General features: G+C 39.9%; 1 protein-coding gene and 1 long non-coding RNA gene across 3 annotated transcripts in view; one reads left to right on the top strand and one right to left on the bottom strand.

The window, feature by feature from the left end:
• Positions 1-27,517, bottom strand: LOC118565800. The gene is made up of 3 exons (XR_004932615.1): positions 27,454-27,517; positions 24,717-24,872; positions 1-472 (listed from the first exon to the last, which is right to left on the bottom strand). It is a non-coding gene; the product is annotated as an uncharacterized LOC118565800 (long non-coding RNA).
• LOC118565787 overlaps positions 11,620-27,724 on the top strand; it is a 31,134-nt gene continuing 15,029 nt past the window's right edge. Inside the window, exons 1-2 of one of the 2 annotated variants that reach the window (XR_004932606.1) lie at positions 11,620-11,722; positions 11,973-12,370. Coding sequence is in view for 1 of the 2 variants with exons in the window: in XM_036146786.1 (XP_036002679.1) it covers positions 11,674-11,722; positions 11,970-12,133 (213 nt within the window). In the remaining variant the exon portion in view is untranslated. Of the gene's footprint in view, positions 11,723-11,969; positions 12,371-27,724 lie in introns of those variants that run through there. The other variant, XM_036146786.1, reaches the window with a different exon arrangement.

Genomic DNA, 27,724 nt, shown 5'->3' with positions numbered 1-27,724 from the left:
TCAGGTCCATTAACCATTTGGCACAGATCAACATTTTTAATGCCCCTCACCAGTGATTCTTTGAGGTTTCCTCTCCTCTGCGATGGTGACATCAGTGTATGACACAGCACGGTCCACTCTGCCTGCAGAAACAAATGAACCATAGAGACACAGCAGATTTATAGTTACTAATGGGGGTCTAACCAGTCAGTGCCTCCGTGTCTGGTTGGTTCTCTTTGGGGTATTCAGGTGGAAGCAGCTGAAGCAGAGTGAAGGCTGGTTGTCTGAGCAGCTACAGGCGGCTATGCAGCTAGTAGCTCCACACATGGCTGTTAGGAGGCAGCTCTGGGTTCTAGGCTGTAGGAAACTCAGCACTGTGGGGACTGCAGCATGTGGTAGTGGGAACCTCTGCTCAGCTTCCCTGGTGTAGCTGCTTCTTGTCAGGGCCTGTGCCGGATGCAGTGGGTGACTTCAGATCAGCTTTCCTCTCAGTCTGGCCACAGGAGAGGAGATCATTTCACGTCGTCTGGAGTCAACGTTCCTGCAACAGCTGAGAAAGGTTACAAACCGTCTCCAGTACAGTCGGCTTTTAAATTCTGATGTTGGTTTAAATTCTCAGAAAACAGACTACTCAGCCTGGCCGACACTGCAAATGTCCCTGGGTGTCCAAACCCATTGGGACCCAGGAGGCTGTCTCCATGGTGGGGGTGTTCCTCCAGTGCTGCTGTTGAGGAACAGCGTGTGAAGAGAACGATTGTCTGTGGACAGCAGGTCTTTATAAAGTGACCCCCTGTAGTGAGAGGCAGTCCCTGTGTAGCTGAACAGTGTCACATTTCATGTTGTTTCCAATTCCAATTCTTCATGGCTTGATTTGTTTATCGCACCCTCTGGTTTACAAACAACAGTGTAAATAATGGCACAAGAAAGAAGATGCATCACCCCCCCCCTCCCATCCCCCCCCATCATAGAACTTTGTGTCATGATTGTGTGTTGATTAAGCTCCCGATGACTCTTGAACAAACTTATTATCAAATTATTATCAACACTTCCTGAAATGCTATTATAGTAATAATATGAATACCTTTCCTAGAAATGTCATAAAGTAAGAGTTTTCCTCTCCACTGTCGCTTCATGCATGCTCAGAATGAGGGATTGCTGCAAAGCCATCAACAACGCAGACGACTGTCCACTGTGGCTCTACGCTCTTTCAGGAGGAGTGAATGCTGCTTGGAGAGACTTGATGCAACCTGCTGGCTTTCCTTAGAGAGGAAACTTTCTGACCAATCTGTCTGGAGGATTTGATGGAATTTGACTTTGTAAAGTACCTTGAGATGGTGTATTTTGAATTGGCACCATATAATTAAAACTGAAATATTTGGTGTTCTTCAAAATAATTTTCGAATATCATCTTGTTTTGCTCTCATGAACTGAATGTATCCATCAAGTGGGCCAATACGCATCTTTATGTAGTACTGGCACTTTAACAATTTTTACAACTCTACGTAATGAGACTAAAATTAAAACAAACCACAAAAGTTTCTTCTCTTTTTACTGCATTTTCATTAGTTATGTTGAGTACTTCCCTACCCCATCTATTTTTGGAGAATACTGCACCTAGATCCGTGTCAAGTATAAACGTCTACAGCCCACCTCATGGAAATGAATCCTAAATGTCCAGAGAGAAGAGACTGCTGTTTTGATTTAATTCAATTACATTTTATTTATATAGCGCCAATTCATGATACATGTCATCTCAAGGCTCTTCCCAAAGTCAAATTCAATCAGATTATACAGATTGGATCAGATTCTATCTCATGGTGCTGTTGGTTGAGACATGACCTGGCTAATGTTTAATCTCACTATACACAACAGCATGTGCTCAAAACACCTTTGGATAAACTCCAAGGAAATCGCCAGCATGAGTGAACGAGCAACACTTCAGATTCTTTGGAAATGAAACTCTGCTGACCTGTTCAAAATTTTCAGATTTTAAGGTGATCAAATGTTCTGATTCTGCTTTGTTAGTCCATCAACATATTATAGAAAAAAATAGAAAATGCCACTTTCACATCCTACCTTTACTTCAAGCATCAGGCTGCAGACCCAAGGATCATCTGACAGACCGGCTTTCTGCTGGAAGTGACAATCATATGATGGATGTCACTGTTTGACTGAAACCCAAGGATCATATGACAGTCCGGTTCTCTGCAGGAAGCAGCAGTCACATGTATGGTGTCATTCTGTTCTGATTGGCTGATACCTCCTAGGCAGTAAAACAGGTTAGTAAAGTAAAGCAGGGAGTCTAATCAGGATTATATCTCATTTAGGATATTACTGCCATTTTATTTGTTTGGTATCCTGTAATCAGTTTGGCTGTAGACTTTGGGTCCTTGTCCGTTTGGATTGCCAGTGGTACTCATTTGTACCACTGGCATTAAAGACCACTGCCATTTAGTGTAGCGTAGTTGATTCTGCGTTGTGTCTTGTGAGAGATAATAATCAGGCAATGGCTGATCTGAAGGCACTTTTAATGCTCCTGCATTCGAATGGAAAATAGTCAAAAACAGGCCTTTTCTCATTAGAGTTCCACAGCGCCTGTTTAACAATGACCAATACTATTTTTTAGCACATGAATGTAGCACTTTCATTAGCAATGTTTCATGTAGCACAAGAGCAGCTAAACAACTGTTAACACAGCTCTATCACTGCTCAACAAAGTCCAAATGCAACAAAGTATATTATTTTACAAAAACAATAATCAAACTTTCACATAATTGCACTTAAAATACACTTATTGAACACAGAAAACAAAACTTAATACCTCCTCCCACGGAATCTGAACAGAAAGAGAGCTGGGAAAACCCTTCACAGACTTTAGTTGTATGATCCGTTAATTTGTCTTCTAAAACCCCTGAACTAACAATCAAAACAAGAATCCATGAACTCAATTTGTTCAACAGTAAAGATAATAATTTACATTTTCATTCACAACAAATTCAATTTTAATAAAAATAATAATTTTGAAACAGGAAGTAACCCGCTTTTTTCAATGGCTCTGTCGTATTTTCAAAATAATAATAGTCAGATCTCATGTCTGACTGTGAGGAAAGAAAAACTCTATGTAGTGAATGTAAACCTCTGGTTTCAACTGTAAAGAAATGTTTCCAGTAGATAAATATCTTTTCTACTTTATAGTCACAGTTAAACTAGAACCTTTTTCCACCACAATATTAAAAACGTATTCTAGAAAGTACTTCCATACTGAATAGGGTGTGTTAATTTTGGGTTTTCTATGGGAGGGACTTTGCTTCTGTAGAGGGTGTGGAGATTCGTCTTCACATACCGTAACAGCTAGAGGTGTGCGATACCGGGAATTTTTAATCAATCAGGTACCAAGTAATTACAGGGTCAGTATTACCGATATTGATACAATACCCTTCAGTGTTGACCCTTCAGTGTTTTTGTGATTTTTATTATTATTACAATTGAATAATAGAAAAATCTTATGTTCATAATGTTTTTTTTTCCTAATCCACCTCTTATATCTTTCAATCCTTATATAATTTTGTCTGTGTTGTCTGCACCTGCCTGTTGCTTTAATACTATAAATTTCCTCATTGTGGGATACATGAAGGATCAGCTAATGTTATCTTATCTTAAATAACACATTTTAATGGCATAAATCATGTTCTTTCAAGGTCTTAATTACATTTTCTGTCGGGGCAATGAGAGAAGTTTCGTCTCCTCTCTCTGTTTCTGTCACTGCAAGTTTTCTTGCAGCGACACTGAATTTAACCGGCTTTTTACAAAACATACAGCTTGTTTTCAGTTGCGTTATTAAAATACAGCCAAACGTGCTCCCCCCCCCCCCCCCCCCCCCCCCCTCTCTCTCTCTCTCTCTCTCTCTCTCTCTCTCTCTTTCTCTCTCTCTGCTGATTGGCTGGCGCCCCTGAGCCATGTGATGGTGGGTGGGGGGTGGGAGGTAGCACAGACATGCATTTAAAAAGAGGAGGCGCAGCAACTCTCTGTAAAGCAGAGCGTAAACTTCCGTTCAGCCAATGTTCATGAAGCCTGAGCCGAAAAGCCGAGATTGTCTTCAGCCGTTCAGAGTTTTGGACTAAAACCTTCTGCTACCGTTTTACCTTCTGACCTTCTGGACGCCTGTTAAAGGTCAGCGCAGCTGGTTTTGACACACACACACGCACACACACACATACATACATGTATATATATATATATATATATATATATATATATATATATATATATATATATATATATATATATATATATATATGTATGTATGTATACATAACGTGGCGAAGATTCAAACCAGATTCAAACTGTGATCAGCTGGTGGTGTCATTGATTAAAAAGCTGTTTTTAAACGCCTTTAACCATCTCGGCTGTGGTTACTATCAGAGCTTTCAACTCTCACGCATTGACTTGACACGCAAGACATGACATATCACATGCATAAAAATAACAAGGCAAGGCATGGCAAATGTATTTATATAGCACAATTCAGTACAAGGACAATGCAAAGTGCTTTACATGATTAAAATATAGCAAAATGAAACAGAATAAAAGCAAGTAGGAATAAAACGTAGGTAGAAAATAGAACAAAAAAGTGGTGCTTCAGTTAACTAGAACAGTTGAAGGCAATCTTAAACAAATGTGTTTTTAATCTTGATTTAAAGGAACTAAGGCTTTCAGCACTTTTACAGTTTTCTGGAAGTTTGTTCCAGATCAGTGGAGCATAGGAACTAAATGCTGCTTCTCTATGTTTGGTTCTGGTTCTGGTTCTGCAGAGCAGGCTGGAGCCAGAAGACCTTAATGGTCTGGAGGGTTGATACACTGATAACAAGTCTGTGATGTATTTAGGTGCTAAGCCATTTAGGGATTTATAGACTAACAGAAGTATTTTAAAGTCTATTCAAAAGACTCAGATGGGCTATTCAACAAAGCCCATCTGAGCTGCGGATGATCTGTTCACATCTGTCCATCGACATTTGAGTCTAAACTCCGCTTTCTGCGGAACTGAGCAGCTTGTTTCAGAGCATTTAAGTTGTGCGCCATTGAGCAAACCTCAGCATCAGAACCAGAACCACAAAAAAGCTTTCTATTCCACTTTAAGATGATGCAAATGTCTTCATCTAGTTGGGGTTCTATCACCTGATCTGCTCAGTAGTCAACTGATCAGTTTCCTCCATCTGTTTGGCTGCCACTTTCATAACAGTGAAGGATCGCTCTGTAACAGGAGAACTGTATAATTAAATGTTTTAATGTGTGATTTGGGTAAATTAACAAGTAAATCTGATGAGCCGCACCAGTTGAATAGTTTCCAGGTCAGTTTACGCCGCTGGTTTTTACCCATTTGTCATTTACCACGCCCTCTACAGAAGCAAAGAACAGGTTCATGCTGATGGACTTAACTGTGATTCATTTTTTTTTCTTTCTAGAGGTAAGTATTTGGGGGAATTATGATCAATATTACAATCGATTAAGAGAAAGTTCATTAGTTCCTTAATATTTTCTCCTCCACCTCATTTAGGCCATGCTTCATGTCCCAGTTTTACTCATTGGAAGAATAACAGATTCACCCCCCGCTGGGGCTGCTGTCTTCCACAGAATATTGATATATTTAATAGCAATAAAACTTAAATCTCGCCCTTGTTTTCAGGTAACCTTCATCTGATTGGTTCGTCTCAGCCAATCATAGCCGGTCGCTGAGATGGCGTTCTCCTTCCATGTGTTATATATATGATAGGTTGTTGTATTAATCAGGGATTGTTATGAAAACAATAAATTACCTTTTAATCCCTAAAATGTGTCTCGGTGTTTACAGAAAATGTTTTTGTTTTTTTTGTTTTTTTTGCTGGGCCACTTCAAAACAGTAGATCTGTTCAAGCATAGGCCGTGCACGAAGTCAGGATTTTTTATGGTTCTTAATGTTATCTTGGTTAAACTCCTCAAACCATACCTGAGCTAAAAATTACGATTATTTTTGTAGCTAACAGATTTTCTTTGTTTAGGGTAGATGGGTGCCTAAAGACTGTGTGGGGTTCCCCCCTCCCATGACATTCCTAAGGGGGTGGTCAGTCTATTAAAGATGTGTTTGGGTAGTGCTAAGCAGACAAATCGCTTGCAGCACCATGGGGTAGAATGTCAGGTACAGTAAATATACTAAATACGGTGTCATGGTGAAGTAAGTTTTTGTCTCTGTTTGGAATTCCAAATGTAATTAATACATGTATGTTATAAGTGCTTGGTGTCTGATAATTGTTTCTTCCTTTGCTATTAAGTCTTCGAACCGAGTAAGATGGCCCGTGGTGAATGGAACAGAAATGGGCCCACATCTTAACACATGTCGGGTGGAGACTGTGGAATGGTCCATTATTTATTTATTTATTTATACACTACTGATTATTAAAATACAGTGAACGTTAAGTGAATATTTATGAAAAATGAGGTGACATTTTCAATGTTTTTGAGATTTCTTTGTTCTTCATTTCCTTGAGTTTTCCATCCTGTGATTCAGACGTTCTCAGCATCCCTAAAAGCAGTTCTGATCAACCATTACTCCTGATTTATAGGGCCTTCATTCAGTCCTTATGTATGTCAGCACAAAGATAAATTTTTTATGGCAACTGTCCATAAAAAATTAACAGTAAACACAGCACACAAGTTTACATAAAAAAAATTCATAATAGATGCTTTTCAGATCAGCTCTGATGATTTGCCATCTGGTGGAGGAGAAAGGTTCTGCAGACACAACTCGATCATGTCGGTCTTCACTTGTTTGACAGTTTTTGTGTATTTTGTTCTCTTTTTCTTTGACTTTACAGAGATAAAAATGAATAATGAGATGATTACAGTGTTGTGCAATTATACACTGTTTAATGTTATTTAATGTTTATTAAATAACTCTCTGTCTCTTAAGTATTGTCTGGTGATGATCAGCTCTTAAGCTCATATCAAGACAATGGTTGAAAGGGATGAATTCGAGCACTAGCGATCTTTTAACAGCAAACCTTGCACACACATAAGGCCCGTTTACACTACACTTTTTAAAACCGAGCCAAGGCCAGTCTGAGCTCGGTAACCGAGATAACTCTTGTGTGTAAATGGTCAGCAGACTGAACCAGACCGCGCTAACTGCGGACCAGTTCCTGAGCAGGTCTCGGACTGTTTTTTTTTTATCCCTGTTATCTGATAACGAAGAGTGCATGAGCAGACCGCGTCATCTCCTTACAGTCAGCTGACTGTGCGCGGGTTTTCCGCCGTGTCTGGCTGCACGTTCCGATTCACAATCCATTCAGACAAATTTCAGACATCCATAATAATACTAGCTTCCTTACCGTGCCACACGGTTTCCAGTGATGATTCTGCTTAGTAGTGATGAACCTCAGTGTCTGTTGTTGTTTCCTGCGTCTGTAAATCCTTATTAGACGTTTGTTTGTCTTATCCACGTCCCAAAAGCAGACTCTATGTCTAACCATAACATCCTGAATGTTACGGGTGCCGCCATTTTGATTTGGTCGGCCCCGCCTTCAATTCCAGAGAGCGGTAGTACCGCAGATCGCCACTAGGAGGAGAGGAGCAACCAAGGAACCAAGATAACTCTCGGTTATCTTGTACACGGCCGTTTTTATCCCGGTTAACTGATCCAAGCTCGGACTGGTCTCGGCATGGCTCGGTTTTTAGGTGTAGTGTAAACAGGCCTATAGAATAAAGGAGTGACAACTTCTTTTCAAGTCCAAGAATTTAATAACAAGAAATAAAATGAACATCCAGAGAACATCACTATGTAATGCTGTTTACCTGAATTAACACAATATTTCAATTAACAAATCCTCTCTACTAGGCTAGTGAAACTTAACTAAACTACTAAGCAAAATGAAGATAAAAAGAAGCTAAGCTAAGGAACTATTTACATGCAAAACAAACAAAAGACAAAACAAAAGTGGTTGGTCATAATCAGACTAATTTGGTGAATCCTTGTTCACTGCAGATCTGATTAAAAAAACATGGAATGGAGTTAAAAACATTTGGCATGTATTTCAATCCATTCACAATGCAAAGCCCAAGTTAATCAGAACATTATTTGATGAAATAATATTTTGTTTAAGTTAAAGAACCAAAGTTCACCTTAAAGAATGTGAATCGTGGTTTAAGTAGCTTAACTTATTCAGAACAACATTTGATATGTGTTTCAACCCATTCACAATGCAAAGTACAAGTTAACCAGAACATTATTTTGAGAAAATAACATTCTGGTTACTGATTTAGCCAGTAAAATCATTTAACCCCTTACGACCGAGTTTGTTAATGCGATTATCCCTCCGGGCGTCTGGGGTCGCTGTAGCAAATCTGTGGCTAAGAGGATACAACATAAAGTTATCAAAATTGCCTTTACCAACATTAATATTCTGTAGTAATGCGGGAATAAGGCTCATAGCACCAAGGATGGCGGAGCAGAACGATTAAGCTTTGTGCTTTAAACAAACTCCTTTTGAAATGTCCGGGACCGGATGTTAGCGAGGCTAATAGCATTAAGGCTAGCGTGAGCTACCTGTTAGCCCTTTTGTTCTAAACACCATGTGTCCAACGGTTTACAAAACATTTCCCAATAAACCTTTTACTTCACCCTCAGCTCCCTGTCCAAACCTGTCCTTTGTCTTGTGTCAGTTCTGTCCAGTTTGGCCATTCACGGAAGGAGCGTTGAAGGAGGGAAGTTGTTGGTGTTTTGTGGCCGGCTAGCGCTTGGCTCTGCAGCCATGTGGTCGGGTCGGAGGCCTGATGTCCTGGAGACAGTCTTTGACTCGGTTGCAGTCCGATTTAAGCAGATTTCTCCTCGGCATGGGGAGGTGGCTCCTGTGCCAGCTTTTCAGCTCTGCGTTGCCTGGAACCAGCTCCGTCAGGAGTCCGCTGAGAAAGCAGAACAAAGCTGGCATAGACGGATTCCTTCACTTCGGCATCTGTTTTAAGCAGAAGTGAGAGACTTATCTTTGAATTGGCTGGCAGTTTCTCCCTATGCCAGGGAGGAACTGAGTTTCAGAAAGGCTCATTCTCACTCAGCTCGCGGCCTCTTCCAGGCCCCATGCATGGCTCCTGCAGGCCTTCAGTCACATGGCTGCTGAGGAAGGAGACCCCCCCCTTTCCTTGAGTGCTGGTCGTCTGTTGATGGAGGAGTGTGTGGAGAAGAGTGAAGAGACTGAAGAGGGTCTGTGTCTGTGGGAGGAAGGTTTTATAGCAAGACAGAACCCCTGCTGGGAAGAAGGGCCGTCCCAGCTGTGAGGGTCTCATGTTGCAGCCAGAGTGGAATTCCTTTGTTACCCTGTCCATGCTACTGTTCAGAATCCAATCTGAGATCAATTATGTATCATGGTGTTATTATGGCATAACAACAGAATCCAGCACTGACACTGAGTGCTGCAAAATCTGATATATATCATATCCTCCTCATATCCTACCTGATCACCAGGAAAATATTTACCCTCATCTCTCAGTATCAGATCCATGGCAGCATATTTTTCTTCTTGCTGAAACTTCAACATTCACAATAAATAAAACAATTTACCTATTTAGTTGTATATTTTTTTCTAGAATCCTGTAATGAGTTTGGCTGCAGACTTTGCGTCCTTGTCCGTTTGGAAGACCCCTTTGTGCCGCTGGCACTAAAGACCACCAGCATTTAGCAAATATAAATAATTTTGTTCATTCTAATAGAAATAAAATAAGAAAAGATTATTCAGATTTAATGTCTGACAGTGAGGAAAGAAAAAGTCTATGTAGTGAATGTAAACCCTTGGTTTCAACTGTATTGAAATGTTTCCAATAGATAAATATGTTTTCTACTTTATAGTCAGATTTAAACTATAACCTTTTTCCACAGTGGTTCTATTGGATGAGTTGTGTTTATTTTGTAGGTTTCCATTGGAGAGACTTTGCTTATGTAAAAGGGGTGGTCATTTTTTATGAAGCCAGAGCAGAGAGGCTGTGATGGTGGAACGACACTTTGTCAGATTCTCTTCAGGCATTCAAGGTCTTGGACTTTTACCTTCTGCTGGTTTTTGGTCTGTTAAAGGTGAATGTTGCTGTTTTTTGTTGTTTTTGTTTGTTTATTTTATTTACATATAGCCAACGTAACTGTTCCGAATTGGGGGTAAAACTCCCCTTTCGTTTTATTCTATTTATTTATTTTTGTTTTATTTATTTTATTTTTTGGGGGAGGATAGAGCTCTAATGGAGAAGTTTGTTCTAGGTTTGCTGTTGATTTGCGCTCCACACATTCAGCACCGTTTGTATCCAGTTTGAGCCGATGCAGGCAGGCTGATCTCTATTTATTCACTGGATTGCGCATTGGCTGTATATAATACACGTCTAGGGAATATGTACGCAACAGCATCAAATAACGAGGATTTTCTCATGTTCGGGGGGCTTAAGACTTTTAAAATGTCAAATGCCATATACTTTTATGTTATGTTCTAAAAATATCAAGTACTGAGAAAGTCATGTGCTGAAATATTTTGCATAGTGTTAGAACATCCATTGACTGTAGAATTACCTGTGAAACGTTTTCACTCAGCCAGAAAACAGCTTGTTGTTGCAGGCAAATCCTGTGGGATTCTGTGAGAGTAGGGAGTAGCAAGATGGCGGCCAGTGACTTCAGTTTTTCGGCAAAATCAGCAATCCAGTGAATAAATAGAGATCAGTGGCTGCAGCTCCCTAAATGCTCGCTCCTCCATGTTCAAAAATCAGGGTTAATCCAGAGTTATGTATGAGGTAAATTCCTGCACACCCTGGCTTTTCCATTTACTCTGAATCAATTATGACATCAAATTACTCCGTGAAACAACCTTGCTCGTTAGAAAGGGTGTTTGGTCTAACCCTGCTTTTTCTTCTTTTTAGCTGAGATCTGTACAAGGAAGTGTTGTAAACCGGCGTGTGGTTTTCTGGAGGAGTCTGTATGCTGGAGCGCAGGGGTCACAGCAGGTGTCAGACCGTGTTTGCGTCACCGACCAGGGGGCGCTGTTTCGCTGACTCCACCAGAACAAGCATAGTGGTCTAGTGCACAGACTCGATAGAAAGGTGATCTGCTTAAACATCTTTACATGCAGAAACTCCATATTCAATTGAACTGCACTTTATAACCCTTTGAACGGTTGTAGGAGGAGATGCTTTCTGTTCTGAACAAACTATTCTCATGCCAGCAGCAGCTCTGGCTGCATAGATGGTGTCACATTCCTATCAGTGCTCCTTCACTAAATTATGATTATGTGTTTTATGGCATTAATGAGCAGATGGGCCTAAAAACACAATCTCTGCAGATAGTTAACAGTGCAGCTAATTATACTTCTGGACAGTGAAGATATTTCTATGGGTCCACCTGAGAGATACTGTGTATACATATTACCTTGTTTAGATTAGATTCAACTTTATTGTCATTACACAGGTACAGGTACAAGGAAACGAAATGCAGTTTAGGTCTAACCAGAAGTGCAATGGCAGCAAGTGCAGGATAAACAATGGTTCCATATGTACAGTACATGGGTTTTTACTGAATAAATATAGAGATGAATACCACTTTGCTGCTTGCTCTATTCAAAAAAAGCAACTGAGGTTTAGTGAGTGATGCTGGAGCTGATGTGTTGCTGACTCTCCTCCTCTGTCTCCTCTCACAGGGAGAAGATGATCTGCAGGATCCTGCTGCTCATCATCCTCAACTCATGTCTCTGTGGTCAGTTTCCATCTTCTCTTTGTTCAGTCTAAATCCATCAATAATCAGTGAAAAGTCTGTCAGTGAAGGGAACACTTCAATCCTCCAGCTGCATCTGATCAAGCAGTTTGACTTGAAGAGCATCAAGCAGAGCTCTGACAGCACAGAGAGCATCATGGGACAGAAAGCTCTAGAGATGTAGTTTAAAGACTCCCATGTTCCAGTTATCAGTGTGTCTGCTCCTCTCTTTCCCTCTCTGTCTCCTCAGCAGCAACATTTGTAGTGAATGTGACACAGAGCTCCTATCAGGCAGATGAGAACCACAGCATCACTCTGGAGTGGACCTTCACCACCACACCTGATCCACCCTGGAGATTTCTGTTTATCTACTGCTACTTGTTAACTCCTAGGAAAGAATCAGTCCTTTATCAGGTCCATGATGGTGTTGAGGTGTCAGAGTCTCAGGATGAACAGTTTTCAGGACGAGTCCAGAGTGACAAAGACGTCCTCAGAGAAGGACGAATCAGACTCCATGTGTCCAGACTGAGGACTGAAGACTCTGGACTGTATGTGTGTAGTGTGGACACTGATGATGGCTCTGGTTCTGGAAGATTTCTGCTCAATGTCTCTGGTGAGTTCAGTCAGTAGGTCTCAGTAGCACTGAGCTATTTCACCACACAGAGTTAAAGGTTTCAATGTTACAGGAATGTTTAATGCAGCAGGGACCATGGAACAGGTTTGAAATGGGTTGGCTCCATCGGTCAACAATGGTTATACTCTTCTGTTTAGCTAATGTTAAACTGTTACTAAGCAACCAGCAGAACAGCTTCATCCAGACCATGGATGTCTGATTAAAACCATCTGAACCTTCTCTGTAGACTCTCATCAATCCTGTTGCTGTTTCAGACCCAAAGTCAGCCAAGATGACGACAGCAGAACCGGTTCTTCACAGGATCCTCATCATTCCAGCCCCACAGGATGAGACCATCAGTACCGGTGAGTCAGCGGGTCAAAACAGATGATTCAGCTTCTGATTATAACCTAAATTCAACTTTTTACTGTATATTCTGATCTCTTCTTATTCCAGGACCCTGGTCCAGGCTGCTTCTGTGTTTTGCTGTTATTTTTATTTTAGTTATTTTAATTTTCATCTGGAAACTTAAAACGGATGAGAAGTGAGTTAGAAATCATTCATACATGGCGGCGCTTCTTCCTCCATCAGAACATTGATTAAATGATAAACCTGCTTCTTTTTACAGTTTCCGAGAGGAACTCATGACACAAGCCTTGGAGTGTAGATGCCTTGCTCAAGGGCAGATCAGTGTTCATGTAGATAGGAGCTCCACAAGCTCTCCTGGAGCTTTCTGAGGGCTCGGATTCAAACCAGCAACTGCAGCATCAAGGAAACCCTGGAGAAGAGCTGAGCCTTCAGTCAGAGGACCATGGATGAGATCAGGTGAGTCTGACTGGTCAGACATATTTTAGACTTGATCATCACTAAAGGTCTAAAGATTTGTAACGTCAATGTAACTGATGTTGCCTTATCCGATCACTTCTCCGTTACCTTTGAATGTATCATTTCCAGTGACTCATTTAGCCGAAGGGACATCGTAAGAAAACGCACCTTTAAGGACAATGCCACTGAAACTTTTATTCAAGCTTACTCTGCTACTTCAACCTTGGGCTGCAACTCAGTAGATGAGCTAGTAGATAACTTTCATTCTAAAGTCTCAGACATCATTAACTGCATTGCTCCAGTTAAAATGAAGGTTTTTTCCGGGAAGAAAAAATCTCCTTGGAGAAATGCTCCAACAGTTAGAAGTGAAAAAAGGGAATGTCGAAAAGCTGAACGCAGGTGGAGAAAGAAAAGACTCCAGGTTCACTATGACATCTATAAAGAGAGACTTTACAGATATAACTTACAACTGAAAAATGCAAGAGAATCTTTCTTCTCAGAGGTCATTAAGAAAAACATTAATAACGCTCGTGTCTTATTTGCCACAGTCGACAGGTTAACAAATCCTCCTGTGTCCGTGGCTTCAGAACTCCACTCCACCAGGGCCTGCAATGAATTTGCTAACTTCTTTACTGAGAAAATCCTAAAAATTAGAGGATCAGTTTGTACATCCACACCAACTGTATCGTTGATCCTAGTATTAATTATGCAGGAGCCACCGTGGAGCATCTGATTAAAATGCAGACATGATGAACCGGTCCAGAGTTTTATTGAAGTTATGAAATTGTGGTTTCTATAAGTAAACAGAATATAACAGTGCCTCTTAGATACATATGCATTGTGACTGCAACATTAACAGCAAAATATGGCTAATCATATAAGAACCACATGGGCAATGGCTAAATAGACACTACTACAAATATATTCTACGCCGTAAAGTAAACATATTATCCAATTACAAGCTTCATCTCCGTTTTACATGGCAGGAAAGGGTTAAAGTCTCTGTTTACACGGCAGGAAAAGGTTAACAACTCCGTTGTTTACTTAATTGCGGCGCTCGCGGTGCTCGCGGTAAGCGCGTTACACGCTATAAACGCAATCTTCGGCAACATACGTGGATATTCATGCCGCTATTCCACAAACTCGCATTAACAGCTTAACGCAAAACAAGAAATGCTAAACTTACGGTTTATGAACGCACAACAGCATCCGAAAGGCACGATAACTCCACAGCACGCAAGGTATCCTTCCGCCTCTCCGTCTCTCCGTCCACTGGCTCATGCGCATGCGCCCTCGGACTCGCACCCCCAGTTAACTCCACAGGTGTAGCCACGAGGGTTGCACGCACAGAAGCATAGACAGTCAGCAAAAACTCTACCTGGTCATGTGAAAGTCTCTAGTCCTTCACAACACCAACTCTAGAACCAAAGCCGTATTCAACTGGAACTTATCCTGACAAAATGTCCCAATTCAGCCAAATAAACCACAAAAGCTTAGAGCAGATCTTTCAGCAGTTAAGTTCCTCTTCATGCTGTCTTGATGTTCTACCCACAGTTTTCTTTAAAAAAAAATTACCTGTCATAGCGTCTGATTTGACTCAGATAATAAACGCGTCCCTTCTGTCAGGTGTTTTCCCCCAGTCCCTAAAAACAGCAATTATCAAACCACTGCTGAAAAAGAACAATTTAGACAAACTTCTACTCCAGAACTACAGGCCCATCTCAAACCTCCCCTTTGTCAGTAAGATTATTGAAAAAGTTGTGTTTCAACAATTAAACACCTTCTTAACAACGACCAACCGCTTTGACGTTTTCCAGTCTGGCTTCTGTGCTCACCACAGTACAGAGACCGCCCTTATCAAGGTGTTTAATGACATCCATATAAATACAGACTGTGGAAGAACCACCGTGTTGGTTCTATTGGACCTCAGTGCAGCATTTGATACTGTCGATCACTCCATTCTGTTAGAACGCCTGGAGAACTGGGTCGGCCTCTCTGGTACAGCTCTCCACTGGTTTAAATCCTACTTAAAGGACAGGAAATTTTTTGTATCAGTAGGTAACTTTACATCCCAGACGACAAAAATCACATGTGGGGTTCCCCAAGGGTCCATCCTGGGTCCCCTCCTTTTCAATATCTACATGCTCCCTCTAGCCCAGATAATAAAAAATAACAACATCAGCTACCATAACTATGCAGACGACACACAGCTCTACATCACCATGTCACCAGGTGACTATGAACCAGTTTAGGCACTGAGTAAATGTTTAGAAGAAATCAATGCATGGATGTGCCAAAATTTTCTTCAATTGAATAAAAACAAAACAGAAGTAATAATATTTGGACCAATAGAGGAGAGATCAAAAGTTAACACACAGCTTCAGTCGCTTCAGCTAGGAACCACTAATCAGGCCCGAAATCTGGGAGTAGTGATGGACTCAGACCTGAACCTCCAAAAGCATCTAAAGACAATTACAGGAACATTTCTAGGATTAAAGGACTGATGTCTCAGCAGGATCTAGAAAAACTAATCCATGCGTTTATTTTTAGTCGAATTGATTACTGCAGCAGTGTTTTCACAGGTCTGCCTAAAAAGTGGATCAGACTGCAGCTGATCCAGAACGCTGCTGCCCGCGTCCTCACTAAGACTAAGAAAGTAGAGCACATCACACCAGTTCTAAAGTCCTTACACTGGCTCCCTGTATCTCAGAGAATAGACTTTAAAATACTTCTGTTAGTTCATAAATCCCTGAATGGCTTAGCACCTAAATACATCACAGACTTGTTATCAGTGTATCAACCATCCAGACCACTCAGGTCTTCTGGCTCCAGCCTACTCAGCATAACCAGAACCAGAACCAAACATGGAGAGGCAGCATTTAGTTCCTATGCTCCACTTATCTGGAACAAACTTCCAGAAAACTGTAAAGATGTGGAAAACCTTAGTTCCTTTAAATCAAGATTAAAAACACATTTGTTTAAAATTGCCTTCAACTGTCCTAGTTAACTGAATCACCACTTTTTTTCTATCTATATTTTATTCCTACTTGCTTTTATTCTGTTTTATTTTGCTATATTTTAATCATGTAAAGCACTTTGCATTGTCTTTGTACTGAATTGTGCTATATAAATAAATTTGCCTTGCCTTGCCTTGCCTTGACTGGTCAGCTGGAGCGGTCGTAGGATGACGTAGCCTGGTGGTTCACTTCAGAGGGTTTGAAGCTAAACTGCTTTAATCATTTTATTTTTAGTTTTGCTCCTGAGCTTTCATGTTTAAAGTAAATTAGACTTATTAGCTTTAAGTTGTTCCCCTATGTGGTTCCAGAGAGACTCATGATTTCTCTGCACCTTTATTTCTCTCATCAGCTCTGCAGTCAGTCTCTTCAGCAAATGTTGGAGGATTTTAACCTAAAGGAGCAGAAGACCTGCTGCTTGTTTGACTCTGGACTCTGTTGTTGTTCTACTGGAGCGCCCCCTTGTGGTCGCTGCAATACTCTGCAGGAATCCATCAACCTTCAGACCAACACACAATCAGAGGTTGTGGATTTATCTCCAGGAAGTAGACGGGCTTACTGCAATATTTATACATTTCTACCTCAGAAGACATCTTGCTTCTAAACAATAGACCTGTGCAGACGCTTTTTCACAAGCATAGATGCCAAAGGATGATGCTTCTGAAATATATATTCTAAAATATGAATTATGCCAGTTAACAGCTGTAAATAGTAATTTCCCTCCGTAGCCTCTGGCACATAAACACATGTATTGTACAAGGAGTACAAATGATGGACAATGAAACTATACACTACCTCATAAAAGTTTAGCTAAAAATATATATACAAATGCTAAAAATAATATAACTCTACTTTTCTATGAATCTTTTTATACGGCCCTACATATGTATATAATGAAGTGATAATAATAAATCCTCATATTCCTAAAACTCATTGAGTAACATACTCCGATCAAAAGATGTGTCTAAAGTAACAAAATGTGATTTTTTTTCTCTTCTGATTAATAGAATTAAGCCAAATGATCAAATCAATGCAGAGATATCTACTTATTATATCTATTTATTGATGTTGGCTTATTCATAATTCTGTTGGAAGTTTGTCAATTTCTGTTTCTGTTAGTTTTAAAAGAGAAAGCTGATTGTTCTTGTTCCTTTCTTAGTAATAATCAGGCCAGCAGACGCTTTGTCTACTAAGTTAGTGCTCCTACATCAGAAATACATGGTAACACTGTTACTGTGAAATATTTAACTTTCCTTTTTTCTTTGTATTTACTCTACCTTTTCTGTTCCACATCAGTTCAATAATAAAAGGTTTATTTTTATATTTTTTCTAATATTTAAAATACCAAATATTTAAAATTTTAGGATGTATTTTATAACACACCAAAACTGCTCAGTTTTTAGTTTTTTTATAGTTGTTTTATTGTGTTTTAATTTGAGAAATGCAGCTATAATTATTTAGTCAAGAACTAAACTAAAACTGTTTACATGGATAATTCCTATGTTTAGCTCTGTTACCTAGTCCTCTCTCTCTCTCCATCTGCTGCACTTCCTCTCTCTCCTCCTTTTCTCTCATCATTTCTGTCATCTGTCCTGCTATCAGAATCTTCAGCCTGATATAAAAACTCAGTTAATGTTTAAACATCTCACCAATAAATTGGGTTTCATCACAAGTTCACGTCTGCAGCGCTGTGAGAACGTCACCACCAGACGTTCTCCTGTGGTCTAGATGATTCACTTGTTCAGTTTCTGTGGTCAGGATAGTCGTTGAAGGTGCAGGTTCCTGGATAAATATTTTGATCTGTGAATGCCTTGGTGCTGCTTATGGCAAGCTCATTTATCATTTTATTAGCCATGGTGGAAATCTACAAACAAATTCATAAATAGTTTCTTTCTGGGAAAATGTAAAGACTTTTAAAAGTTCTACAATTATTTCCTGCTAGTATAATCATAACACTGTATTTTATTCATAGTGCTGTAAAGATAATTGTTTTTTTATAATAAATTGTTAGTTGGAAGAAGGTTTTATCTGCTATAATAATGGACGTAATCGTTGACCAACAGTGGGAATCTGAGATATGTTCAACAGGCAATTTTTTAAACAGCTTCCTAATATCAGCTGGTTAGACTTTTATAACGCTGCAAAGTGCATCAACACATTCAGCCAAAATTAGAGAAACAGAGTCAGGAAGAATCAGTTTCTTTGTTTTGTAACGTTTTGGTCTCCATATCCTCATAAGTTAACAAGTAACAATAGATAGTTGCTGCCAGCTTTCTTGTTTTCTTCCTTGTTTCCACAGTTTTCTGTTGACTTTGAATAATTATGTAGCTGAAGAAGAGCATATGCTGCAACCTGCTTTCATTTTTCTTTTCTGGACGCTCCCATCCTACCAGATCCAGGAAAACTGATGGATGCCTTGGTCTCCTCAGACTGGACCATTGTAGTCCAGTCTTGCATCTCTAGCAGGAGTCTTCAGAGTCTTCAGAGCGTCCAATAAGTCCAAAACTCTGATGAGAATGTGAAAACATGGCTTCTCTTCTCCACCAGGATCAAATGTCTCTCCTCATTCATCGATGCAGGCATGAAAATGTTCCTCCTCACCTCAGAGAACTGCTCACCCCCAGTTTAGAAAAGCATTTTATTTATTAAAGGTGGTTACTGTTTTAACTGTTTTTTTTTATTTAGTGTCCTACAACTTGTGCTTCAATGGCCTCCAGTTTTATATATTCTGGAAACACTTTATTATATTATTATTATTTATTTATTTATTCCCTGACATCTCCCTGCTTAGGTCGTTTCCTCTGCAATACCATATCTTGGCCACTAGATGTCACTGTTCATCTGCACCACAGGATTCAAACCTGTGACTCTGGGATTCCAGGCTGTAAACTGCTGCTGAGGTTCTGAAGCATTTGTTGATACATGAACAGATTTCTGCTTCATCTCAGAGTCTTCAGTCACGTTTAAAACATTTAGATTTGACTTTCAGAGCCTGAAATCACGTTGTTACAGTTTTCTCTTTAATAACTATGTTATAACTGAACCATCTTCACCAGTGTAAACTTTAATTTATAAACGTTTGATGCTTCAATTAATCGTCCAAGCATGGAAATGAGAGTTTTCACTCATTCAGTTCTGATCAGTTACTGACAGGCTGATTCAGGCTGATTTCTGTTTCCATGCTGGGAGAAGAAGGGAAGGTGGTGGAGGAGAATAAATAAATGTTCACCTGGACATCAGACTGGACTGGAGACTAACCTGTGAAGCTGTCTACCAGCAGGGACAGAGCAGACTGCTTCCTGAGGAATCTTAGGTCCTCCAGGGTTTGCAGTGAGATGCTGCAGATCTTCTCTAAGTCTGTAGAGGAGAGAATGATCTCCTCTGACTTCATCTGCTGGAGTAGAAGCACCAGAGCTACTGACTTAGAGAAGCTCAACACGCTGGTAGAGATGCTGGTTCTGTTCTGGGGACTCCTTTAGAACCTCTGGAGATGATTTCACAAAGAAGAAGGGTTGTCTGTGATGAAGAACATGACAGACAACCCTGAGCCTCCTCTTCATCAGACTGCTGTACAACAACAGAGTCTTCAGTCAGAGGTTTCTCCAGATCTGTAACAAGTTAGCAGGAAGCTGTTTAAAGAGCTCCATTCAGATGATGTGTGTGATGTAAACAACTTGTTGATGTAATGAATGCAGGAGGAGATGAACCCGATATTCAGCCAAACACTTGGAAGTGATGCTCAACAGGATTTATTGAACTGAAGAGCAGGGTGAATCAGGCCAGTAGGCAAAAATAATCCAAGCAGGGTACAGAGCAGACATCTGAGCAAAAAACTGACAGGAACTGGGCGTACTCAAAAACAGGCAAACGGGTCAGATAATGTAAACAAGCAGACAGATAGAAATACAAAATGCTGGGGAGCTCTTGAGTAAGGAGGACTAGGACATGAAACATGGGGACAAGAGATGTGACGTTCTGGCAGGGAGCAGAGAACTGAAGCAGGTATAAATAGGCAGGAGAACAAAGAAGAGAGGGAGAGCTAATTAAGCAGAACAGGTGGAAGTAATCAGAAGGAGAAGAAGTGGCTGAAAGACTAACAGAACAAGTGGCAGGAAACAGGACAGAACTGTACTCGACAAAATACTTAACTAAAGTAATCATACAAACTAAATCCTAGAAAGAAAACAAAAACTAAGACAGAGCAAAAACACAAGCACCCAATAAAAATCAGAAACTAATGTAAGTACAGGAACCGTGACTAAATGAACTATAACTGTGCAGAAGCTATGAAAGAATCCAAAACGAGACCTAGACCAGGAATAAAACCTGAGGCAGAGGAGTGAACTAACTGATCAAATAATAAACATAAACCAAGATGGAAACTAGAATATTACAGTTGATACACAGTATTTCCAATTTGGTGAATCAACCCCAACCCAGACATAATCAGATACTTGTTTTTGTACAACTAATGCAATTGATCCTAAGAAATGAAAAGAGACATTTTTTCTGAAGAAATAACAGAGTTTTATATTTTTGTTTAGTTTTTATCATTTGTCTGAATGCATCTGATGCATCGGATTATTTTTATTTTTATTGTTTTGTTATGTACAGCACCTTGGAAACTTTGTCTGTTGTTAAATGTGCTATATAAATAAAGTGGATTGGATTGGATCTGAAAACACATTTGACAAAAAAGAAAAACTAAGGTTTTTTATGTCATATAGGAATCAAACTCTCAACCTTGTGATTATCAGACAGCTGATCTTCCCACTGAGCCCTGCTGAGCCATCAGGTTCTCATTTCATCAGGGAAACAGTTTAGGCTTCATTTAGCTTCTGATGTCTCTACTCTCTCTGAGTTATTTAACCAACAGAGTCGCTGTTTTTGGGTTGATTTTAGGACTAGATGGCTTCAGCCTGCATCTAGACCTCAGCAGCTAATGGGCTCATGTCTAGTCAAAAAGACGGACAGCAGTCTGCAATACTGGGCAATAAATGTAGTTTTAGAGTTAATAAATTTGTCTGGAAGTTTCTCTGAGAGACTAAAGTGAAGTGTGCTAATACACATTTTCAAGTGATAGAAAATTATTCTCATCAGATCAGGAACCTGGGCTACCAGTAGTGATTTTGCAACATGTAACAATTATGAACTGATCTGATGGTTTATTGATTTCCAGCAGGGGGCGACAGCCCTCACAGCTTTGGGTAAGAAGCTGTTTTTAGTCCATTAGTTTTTGATTTAATGTTCCTGATTCTTCTCCCTGAGGGAAGTGGGTCAAACATCATTACCAGGGTGAGTTCTGTGGAGATACATCTGGACCTTTTCTGGACTCCTGCAGCATAGACTGTGTTAAGGTCAAGTAGACGGCATCCCATAATGCCCTGCCTGCTAAGTCCTTCCTCTCCTGCACTGTGCAGCTCCCATAGCACACCATCACACCTTACTGGGGGTCACAGAGATTAGATCCATCACATCTGGTCCAGATGTTCTCTTTCCATCATGTGAGACTCAGGTCTTAGTTGTCCTCATCACCTCCACCTTCTGTAACTACCTACTCAGCCTCAGTGGTGTCCCTCCACATACTTGGCCTCCACTGACATCTTTGTCATGTCTGTCAGGTAAAAGTCTGCCTGAATCACAAAGTCTCGAGCTCTGATCTAAAAAAGAACAAGTTCAGTTATAGACCGAGGATTTGCTGAAGACTGATTCCAGAGTCCAGGCATGGGGACGGAAATGGCTCCATCACCCCAACATTTGTATTTTATCTGTGGAACCGAGAGTAAATGTTGACGGTCTGTCCTGGAGCGAAGCTTAATAACTCAGCATTAAAGGAAAATAACAAAAGTCATAAATCTACTTTAAAACAGGGAGCCAATGTAATGAAAATATAACAGCTGGCCACGCTCACTTGGAGTTTTAAGTCTGGTCAGTCCGGTCCAGGTTCTTTCATCTGCTTCTTTTTCCTCCATTGAAAGTCTTGTGATATTATCATTTTATAAAGAAATAACCTGCATTTAATTCACTGTTTCATTGTGACCTGACTCTTCTGTCTGCATCTGTATTTATGTGTCAGTGTTGTGACTTTGATCGACAGGAATGATGAATTACCTCTTTAAGATTTACTAAAAAACCACTGATTAGCTGACACCTTAATTTTGTGTAGTATAAACATGTTTTTACTGCTTTTATCATTTTAAATCGATGTAAATACAAGTATGATTAAAAAGGAAGAGCAACTAAATAACATTTTAGATGCAGCTCACTGGAGGGTTGAAGGCACCACATGTGGTCCTTGGGAGCAATCTGCTGCCCACGGCCCCCATGTGGTGACCCCTGATCTAAAGGAAAGACATTTTTGTTTCTTTCAGAGTAAAGATAGAGAATCTAATCAGCTGTTTGCTTAGAAAATGTCTAGAACAATGCAGGATTTTATTTTGTTGCTTTAAAAGTTCCTGTTCCTAGAATAAAATGACAACAGGTGCTGAGTCAGCACCTTAAACCACCAGAGCTTTAGCACTTTCAGACAGGAAACTGAACAAACTGCAGAAAAAAAGGAGAAAAAACATGTCCTACCTAACCTGGAAAATATCTCAAACTATCTTTCTGTATCTTTAGTCTGAACTGTTACTTGAACTCATCGTTTTTTTGTTAATGATAACAAAAAACATATGAATATGAATCAGTTCTACTGGCTTCATCCTAATTGTTCTGAAACATGAAAATTTAATTTGATGAAGATTCTCAGTCATCCAGGTCATGATCAATCCAAAAAAGGTTAAAAAATAAAACAAGTGGACTTCTATTCTGAAGCTGAAGACAGGAATATGTCTCAATTCAAAATGTCTGGAGTAGTGTGGAGTTCCAAGCTTTATAGACCTGCAGGCCTCATTAGACCTTAGACTCACATGTAGATTCACCTGGAACTGATCGCTCCAACAATGGAGAGTGGTTATCATCTTTAGCCTGGCTCCCAGGAGGAATGCTGTGGTCACATGCATGGAGGTGTGAATTGTGGGTAAAATTGGCAGGAATCAAAGCCACGCGGTTTTCTCGCTTCACGTAAATAGCTTCCTTCAACCCTCCCTACAACCATCTGTCTTCTCTGTCCAGAATGTGAACATTTTGGTCCTCTAAAGATTGTCCTTTGTCCTTGAGGTGCAAGTGGATCACTGAGTCTTTTCTGAGAGCTTCCTCTGCCAGACAAGACTCAGACATTAACAGATGGACGCCACATCAGCATGCTCACCACACAAGTGTTGATCAGAGTGTTCGCCTGTCGTGTGAAAAGTTATGACTTTCACATACATGAATAATCTTTTCAGTCACACATCAGTCTTAGGCTGTTGTACTGTGTGTGGGAGGAAGTTTCACTTCTGCACTGACACCAGGAACAGCACTTCAGTGGAGGGAAATTCATGACAGTAGTAAAAACCTGCAGAACATGGAAGTGTCTCTGTTGTGGAACTGGATTAAACTTTAGCAGCAACGTATAAGTGTTGTTTTACTGATATTAAACTAAAGAGAGGAGATTTTATTTTTTATTAAAAAAAAATGTATAAGACAATTCAAAGCATGACTCGATAAATAGATTTATGCAACGTGTATAAAGACATGGCTACGAGAAAAAAGCTACACGACTAATGTTCACCATTTCTACAGTCAGTGACGCTGATTTTCAGGGTAGATCCTTACCAGACAGAGAGCTGATCAAAAACTGTCCTCATGATAAATGGGGTTAAATTCCTTAAAAATGCTCAATTTAGATAAATGAACCACAAACAGGCTTGAATCGGAGTCAACCAGAGAAAAAACAAGCTAGTTAGAACAGTACACACCTTTAAGAACACACCTTTGTTTGAATAACCTTTGTTTAGCTGTTCAGTTCTTTCTGTTTCAACTTCAACTGGTTTATGGCGTAATGGAATGAAGAGAATGAAGATGCGACTTCATGCTGAAATAGTTTTAACACTCGTCAGCTCCTAATAACTCTAAAATATTCAGTTCCATTAACCATTTGGCACAGATCAACATTTTTAATGCCCCTCACCAGTGATGCTTTGAGGTTTCCTCTCCTCTGCGATGATGACATCAGTGTATGACACAGCACGGTCCACTCTACCTGCAGAAACAAATAAACCATAGAGACACAGCAGATTTAAAGTCACTAATGGGGGTCTAACCAGTCAGTGCCTCTGTGTCAGGTTGGTTCTCTTTGGGGTATCCAGGTGGAAGCAGCTGAAGCAGAGTGAAGGCTGGTTGTCTGAGCAGCTACAGGCGGCTATGCAGCTAGTAGCTCCACACATGGCTGTTAGGAGGCAGCTCTGGGTTCTAGGCTTTAGGAAACAGCACTGTGGGGACTGCAGCATGTGGTAGTGGGAACCTCTGCTCAGCTTCTCTGGTGTAGCTGCTTCTTGTCAGAGCCTGTGCTGGATGCAGCGGGTGACTTCAGATCAGCTTTTCTCTCAGCCTGGCCACAGGAGAGGAGATCGTTTCACGTCGTCTCGACTCAACGTTCCTGCAACAGCTGAGAAAGGTTACAAACCGTCTCCAGTGCAGTTGGCTTTTAAATTCTGATGTTGGTTTAAATTCTCAGAAAACAGACGACTCAGCCTGGCCGACTCTGCAAATGTCCGTGGGTGTCCAAACCCATTCAGGCCCAGGAGGCTGTCTCCACGGTGGGGGTGTTCCTCCAATGCTGCTGTTGAGGAACAACGTGTGAAGAGAACGATTGTCTGTGGACAGCAGGTCTTTATACAGATCATTTTATACAGTCATTAGATAATAACGGGTGTATCTAGCTTTTCTTTAGTAATATATGAAGCCAGAAAATATTTGAATCAAGTTCTTTATTTTATTGTAAATGCAAAGCCTTAAAAAATCACTGCAGACCTACCAAGATCTAAAAAAGTCCACAGTGCACAACAAGTTAGAATATCTGTTTGTTCATATCTAAATTGTGTTTAACTTTCAGTCCAAGTCTGCTTCATGTTTAAATATTAACCGAGTGCTATCTTCGCACTATGATAAAGCAATAGCCAGTCTTTAATTATTATTTCACTTTAGAACTGACTCTGCTTCATGTTTAAATATTACCCAGGTGGTGCTCCCTGCAATAAAAAGCAATAATCTTTGAAACTTGCCAATAATTTACCAGGTGATTTCCATAAAGTGTCACAACTCAAACCAGTTAAGGGCTAGTTGTGGTTTTATTTAAAATTGATAGAGTTTGCAGTCAGTCGGTAAACAAATAAAACATATTTTGAATACTAAATTTTAAAAAACTGAGTGAACTATGTTTATCTTGCTGTTTAACAATTTCATTAATATTACAAAGTTTTTTATATAAACAAATATAGAGCAAAGGGACAAGCCATGAATCAACATGTATTTGATAATATATGTTTGAAATGTACAACATGTCAAAAGTTTTTGTGTATTTTTTTTATCTGTGTGAACCATGGATGGAGAAACATTTCTGAACTTGGTGGGGCTGATCAGGGAATACTAGTAACACACATAAAACACCAGCATTCCTCTGATCACACGACTGATTTGTGTCCCATGATACAAGCAAAACCATTTTAGTCACATCAATGTGTTGCTTTCTCACAGGTTGTGGTCACTGAGCATAATAAATGGAAACTTTCTGACCCAATCTTTCAGGAGGATTTGATTGAACCTGACTTTGTAAAACGCCTTTAGATGACATGTTTTGAATTGGCGCTATATAAATAAAACTGAAATATTTGATGTTCTCAAAAATAATTTTTGAATATCATCTTGTTTTGCTCTCATGAACTGAATGTGTCCATCAAGTGGGCGATACGCATCTTTATGCAGTACTGGCACTTTAATTTTTTTACAACTCTGCGTAATGGGACTAAAATTAAAACAAACCACAACAATTTGTTCTCTTTTTACTGCATTTCCACTGGTTATTTCCCCCTCTCTGTTTTTGCAGAATACAGCACCTACATCCTATCGAGTATAAACGTCTACAGCTCTTCTGTGGACTCATGCCCAGTCCTCACAGACCTGTTAGACAAGCCAACGGCCAACTATAATGTAGCCTTTACGCTTCCTCTAGCAGCTACTTTAGCATTGAAACCTCACTATGTTCCTTACGGGCGCTAAGGAGCAACAAGGAATCCCACAATCCTTTGTGTGACATGAAGAATGAGCACAGCTCACCTAATGGAAATCAATCCAAAATATCCAGAGAGAAGAGAGTGCAGAGAAAATGTGGCATTTTCTATTTTGATTCAATTAAATTAAATTTTATTTATACAGCGCCAATTCATGATACATGTCATCTCTAGGCACTTTCCAAAGTCAAATTCAATCAGATTATACAGAATTGATCAGATGCTATCTCATGGTGCTGTTGGTTGAAATATGACTTAACTAGTGTTTAATGTCACTAAACACAACAGCTTGTGCTCAAAACACCTTTGGAAAAACTGCAAGGAAATCAGTTGTGATGTCACTGATAAGTTTACAGAGTGACTCAGAGTGACTTTTACTATTAAATTAATAAGGATGTTCCTTCTAAGACATTTTTGGTGTTACTTTATTGGTGTTGTTTTTTCAAAATGTTCTTATATTTTGGTGTTTTATTTTTATTCTGTTCACCACTTTAAACCTCACTTGTTAAACAAGAACAAATGAATGCTGGATGTATTAGAAGCTATGTTTTATACTGCAGCTTTCTCATTTCTAGTGACTTTCTCTATCAGATCTGCCGGTTCTCCCTGTCAAACCCTTGGCTGCCATGAAGTATTTTCACTTTAAATGTAGTCAGGATGAAAGGTGGAGCCTTTTAGGAGTCTGGGGGTGTTTTCTTTTTCTGTTGCTGACGGTTTGCTGAGCCATAGGGTCTTTACCAGCTTATATCTGTCACTGGCTTTTCTATTTTGTCTCACTTATATCAGAAAACATTGTTCTGTAACATTACACCATCTGCTGGAATCTGCTCTCCTAGCAAGCCTAGAAACATCTAGTTCTCTGATTATCACTCCAGGTTTCCTCTACAGATTTTATTTTTGTCTCAGCAAAATCCTAAAGGCTGCTTTAGTTGGTTAAAATAAAAGGGAAGGTACACCCAACCAGCATGAGTGAACGAGTGACACTTCAGATTCTTTACAGACATGAAGCTCTGCTGACCTGTTTAAAATGATCAGACTTTAAGTTGATCAAATGTTCTGAATCTGCTTTGTTAGTCCATCACCGCATTATAGAAACAAGGAGAAACGGTTCCCAGCGTCACTGTCAGATCCTACCTTTACTTCAGGCTTTAAACGGCTGAAGACTCCTTGTTGCTGCTTGTCTGAGAGCCAAGGATCATATGACAGACTCTCTGCAGGAAGCAACAATCACGTGATGTCACTCTGTTTTGATTGGCTGAAACCTGTTACGCAATAGAACAGCTTTTCCTTGAGTTTTGATAACAGCTTCCATGAGAATGATGAGTCATGCATTTATCTTTTGCTTGTTACATTCCCAAGTCTTTATTGAAGTTTTGTGATTCGTCTCAATTAAATTACAAAAACC

Source organism: Fundulus heteroclitus, chromosome 14, assembly GCF_011125445.2.
Source record: "Fundulus heteroclitus isolate FHET01 chromosome 14, MU-UCD_Fhet_4.1, whole genome shotgun sequence".
Lineage (NCBI taxonomy): Eukaryota > Metazoa > Chordata > Actinopteri > Cyprinodontiformes > Fundulidae > Fundulus > Fundulus heteroclitus.
The sequence above is the reverse complement of the archived record's forward strand: the minus strand, read 5'-3'. Positions and strand labels throughout refer to the sequence as shown.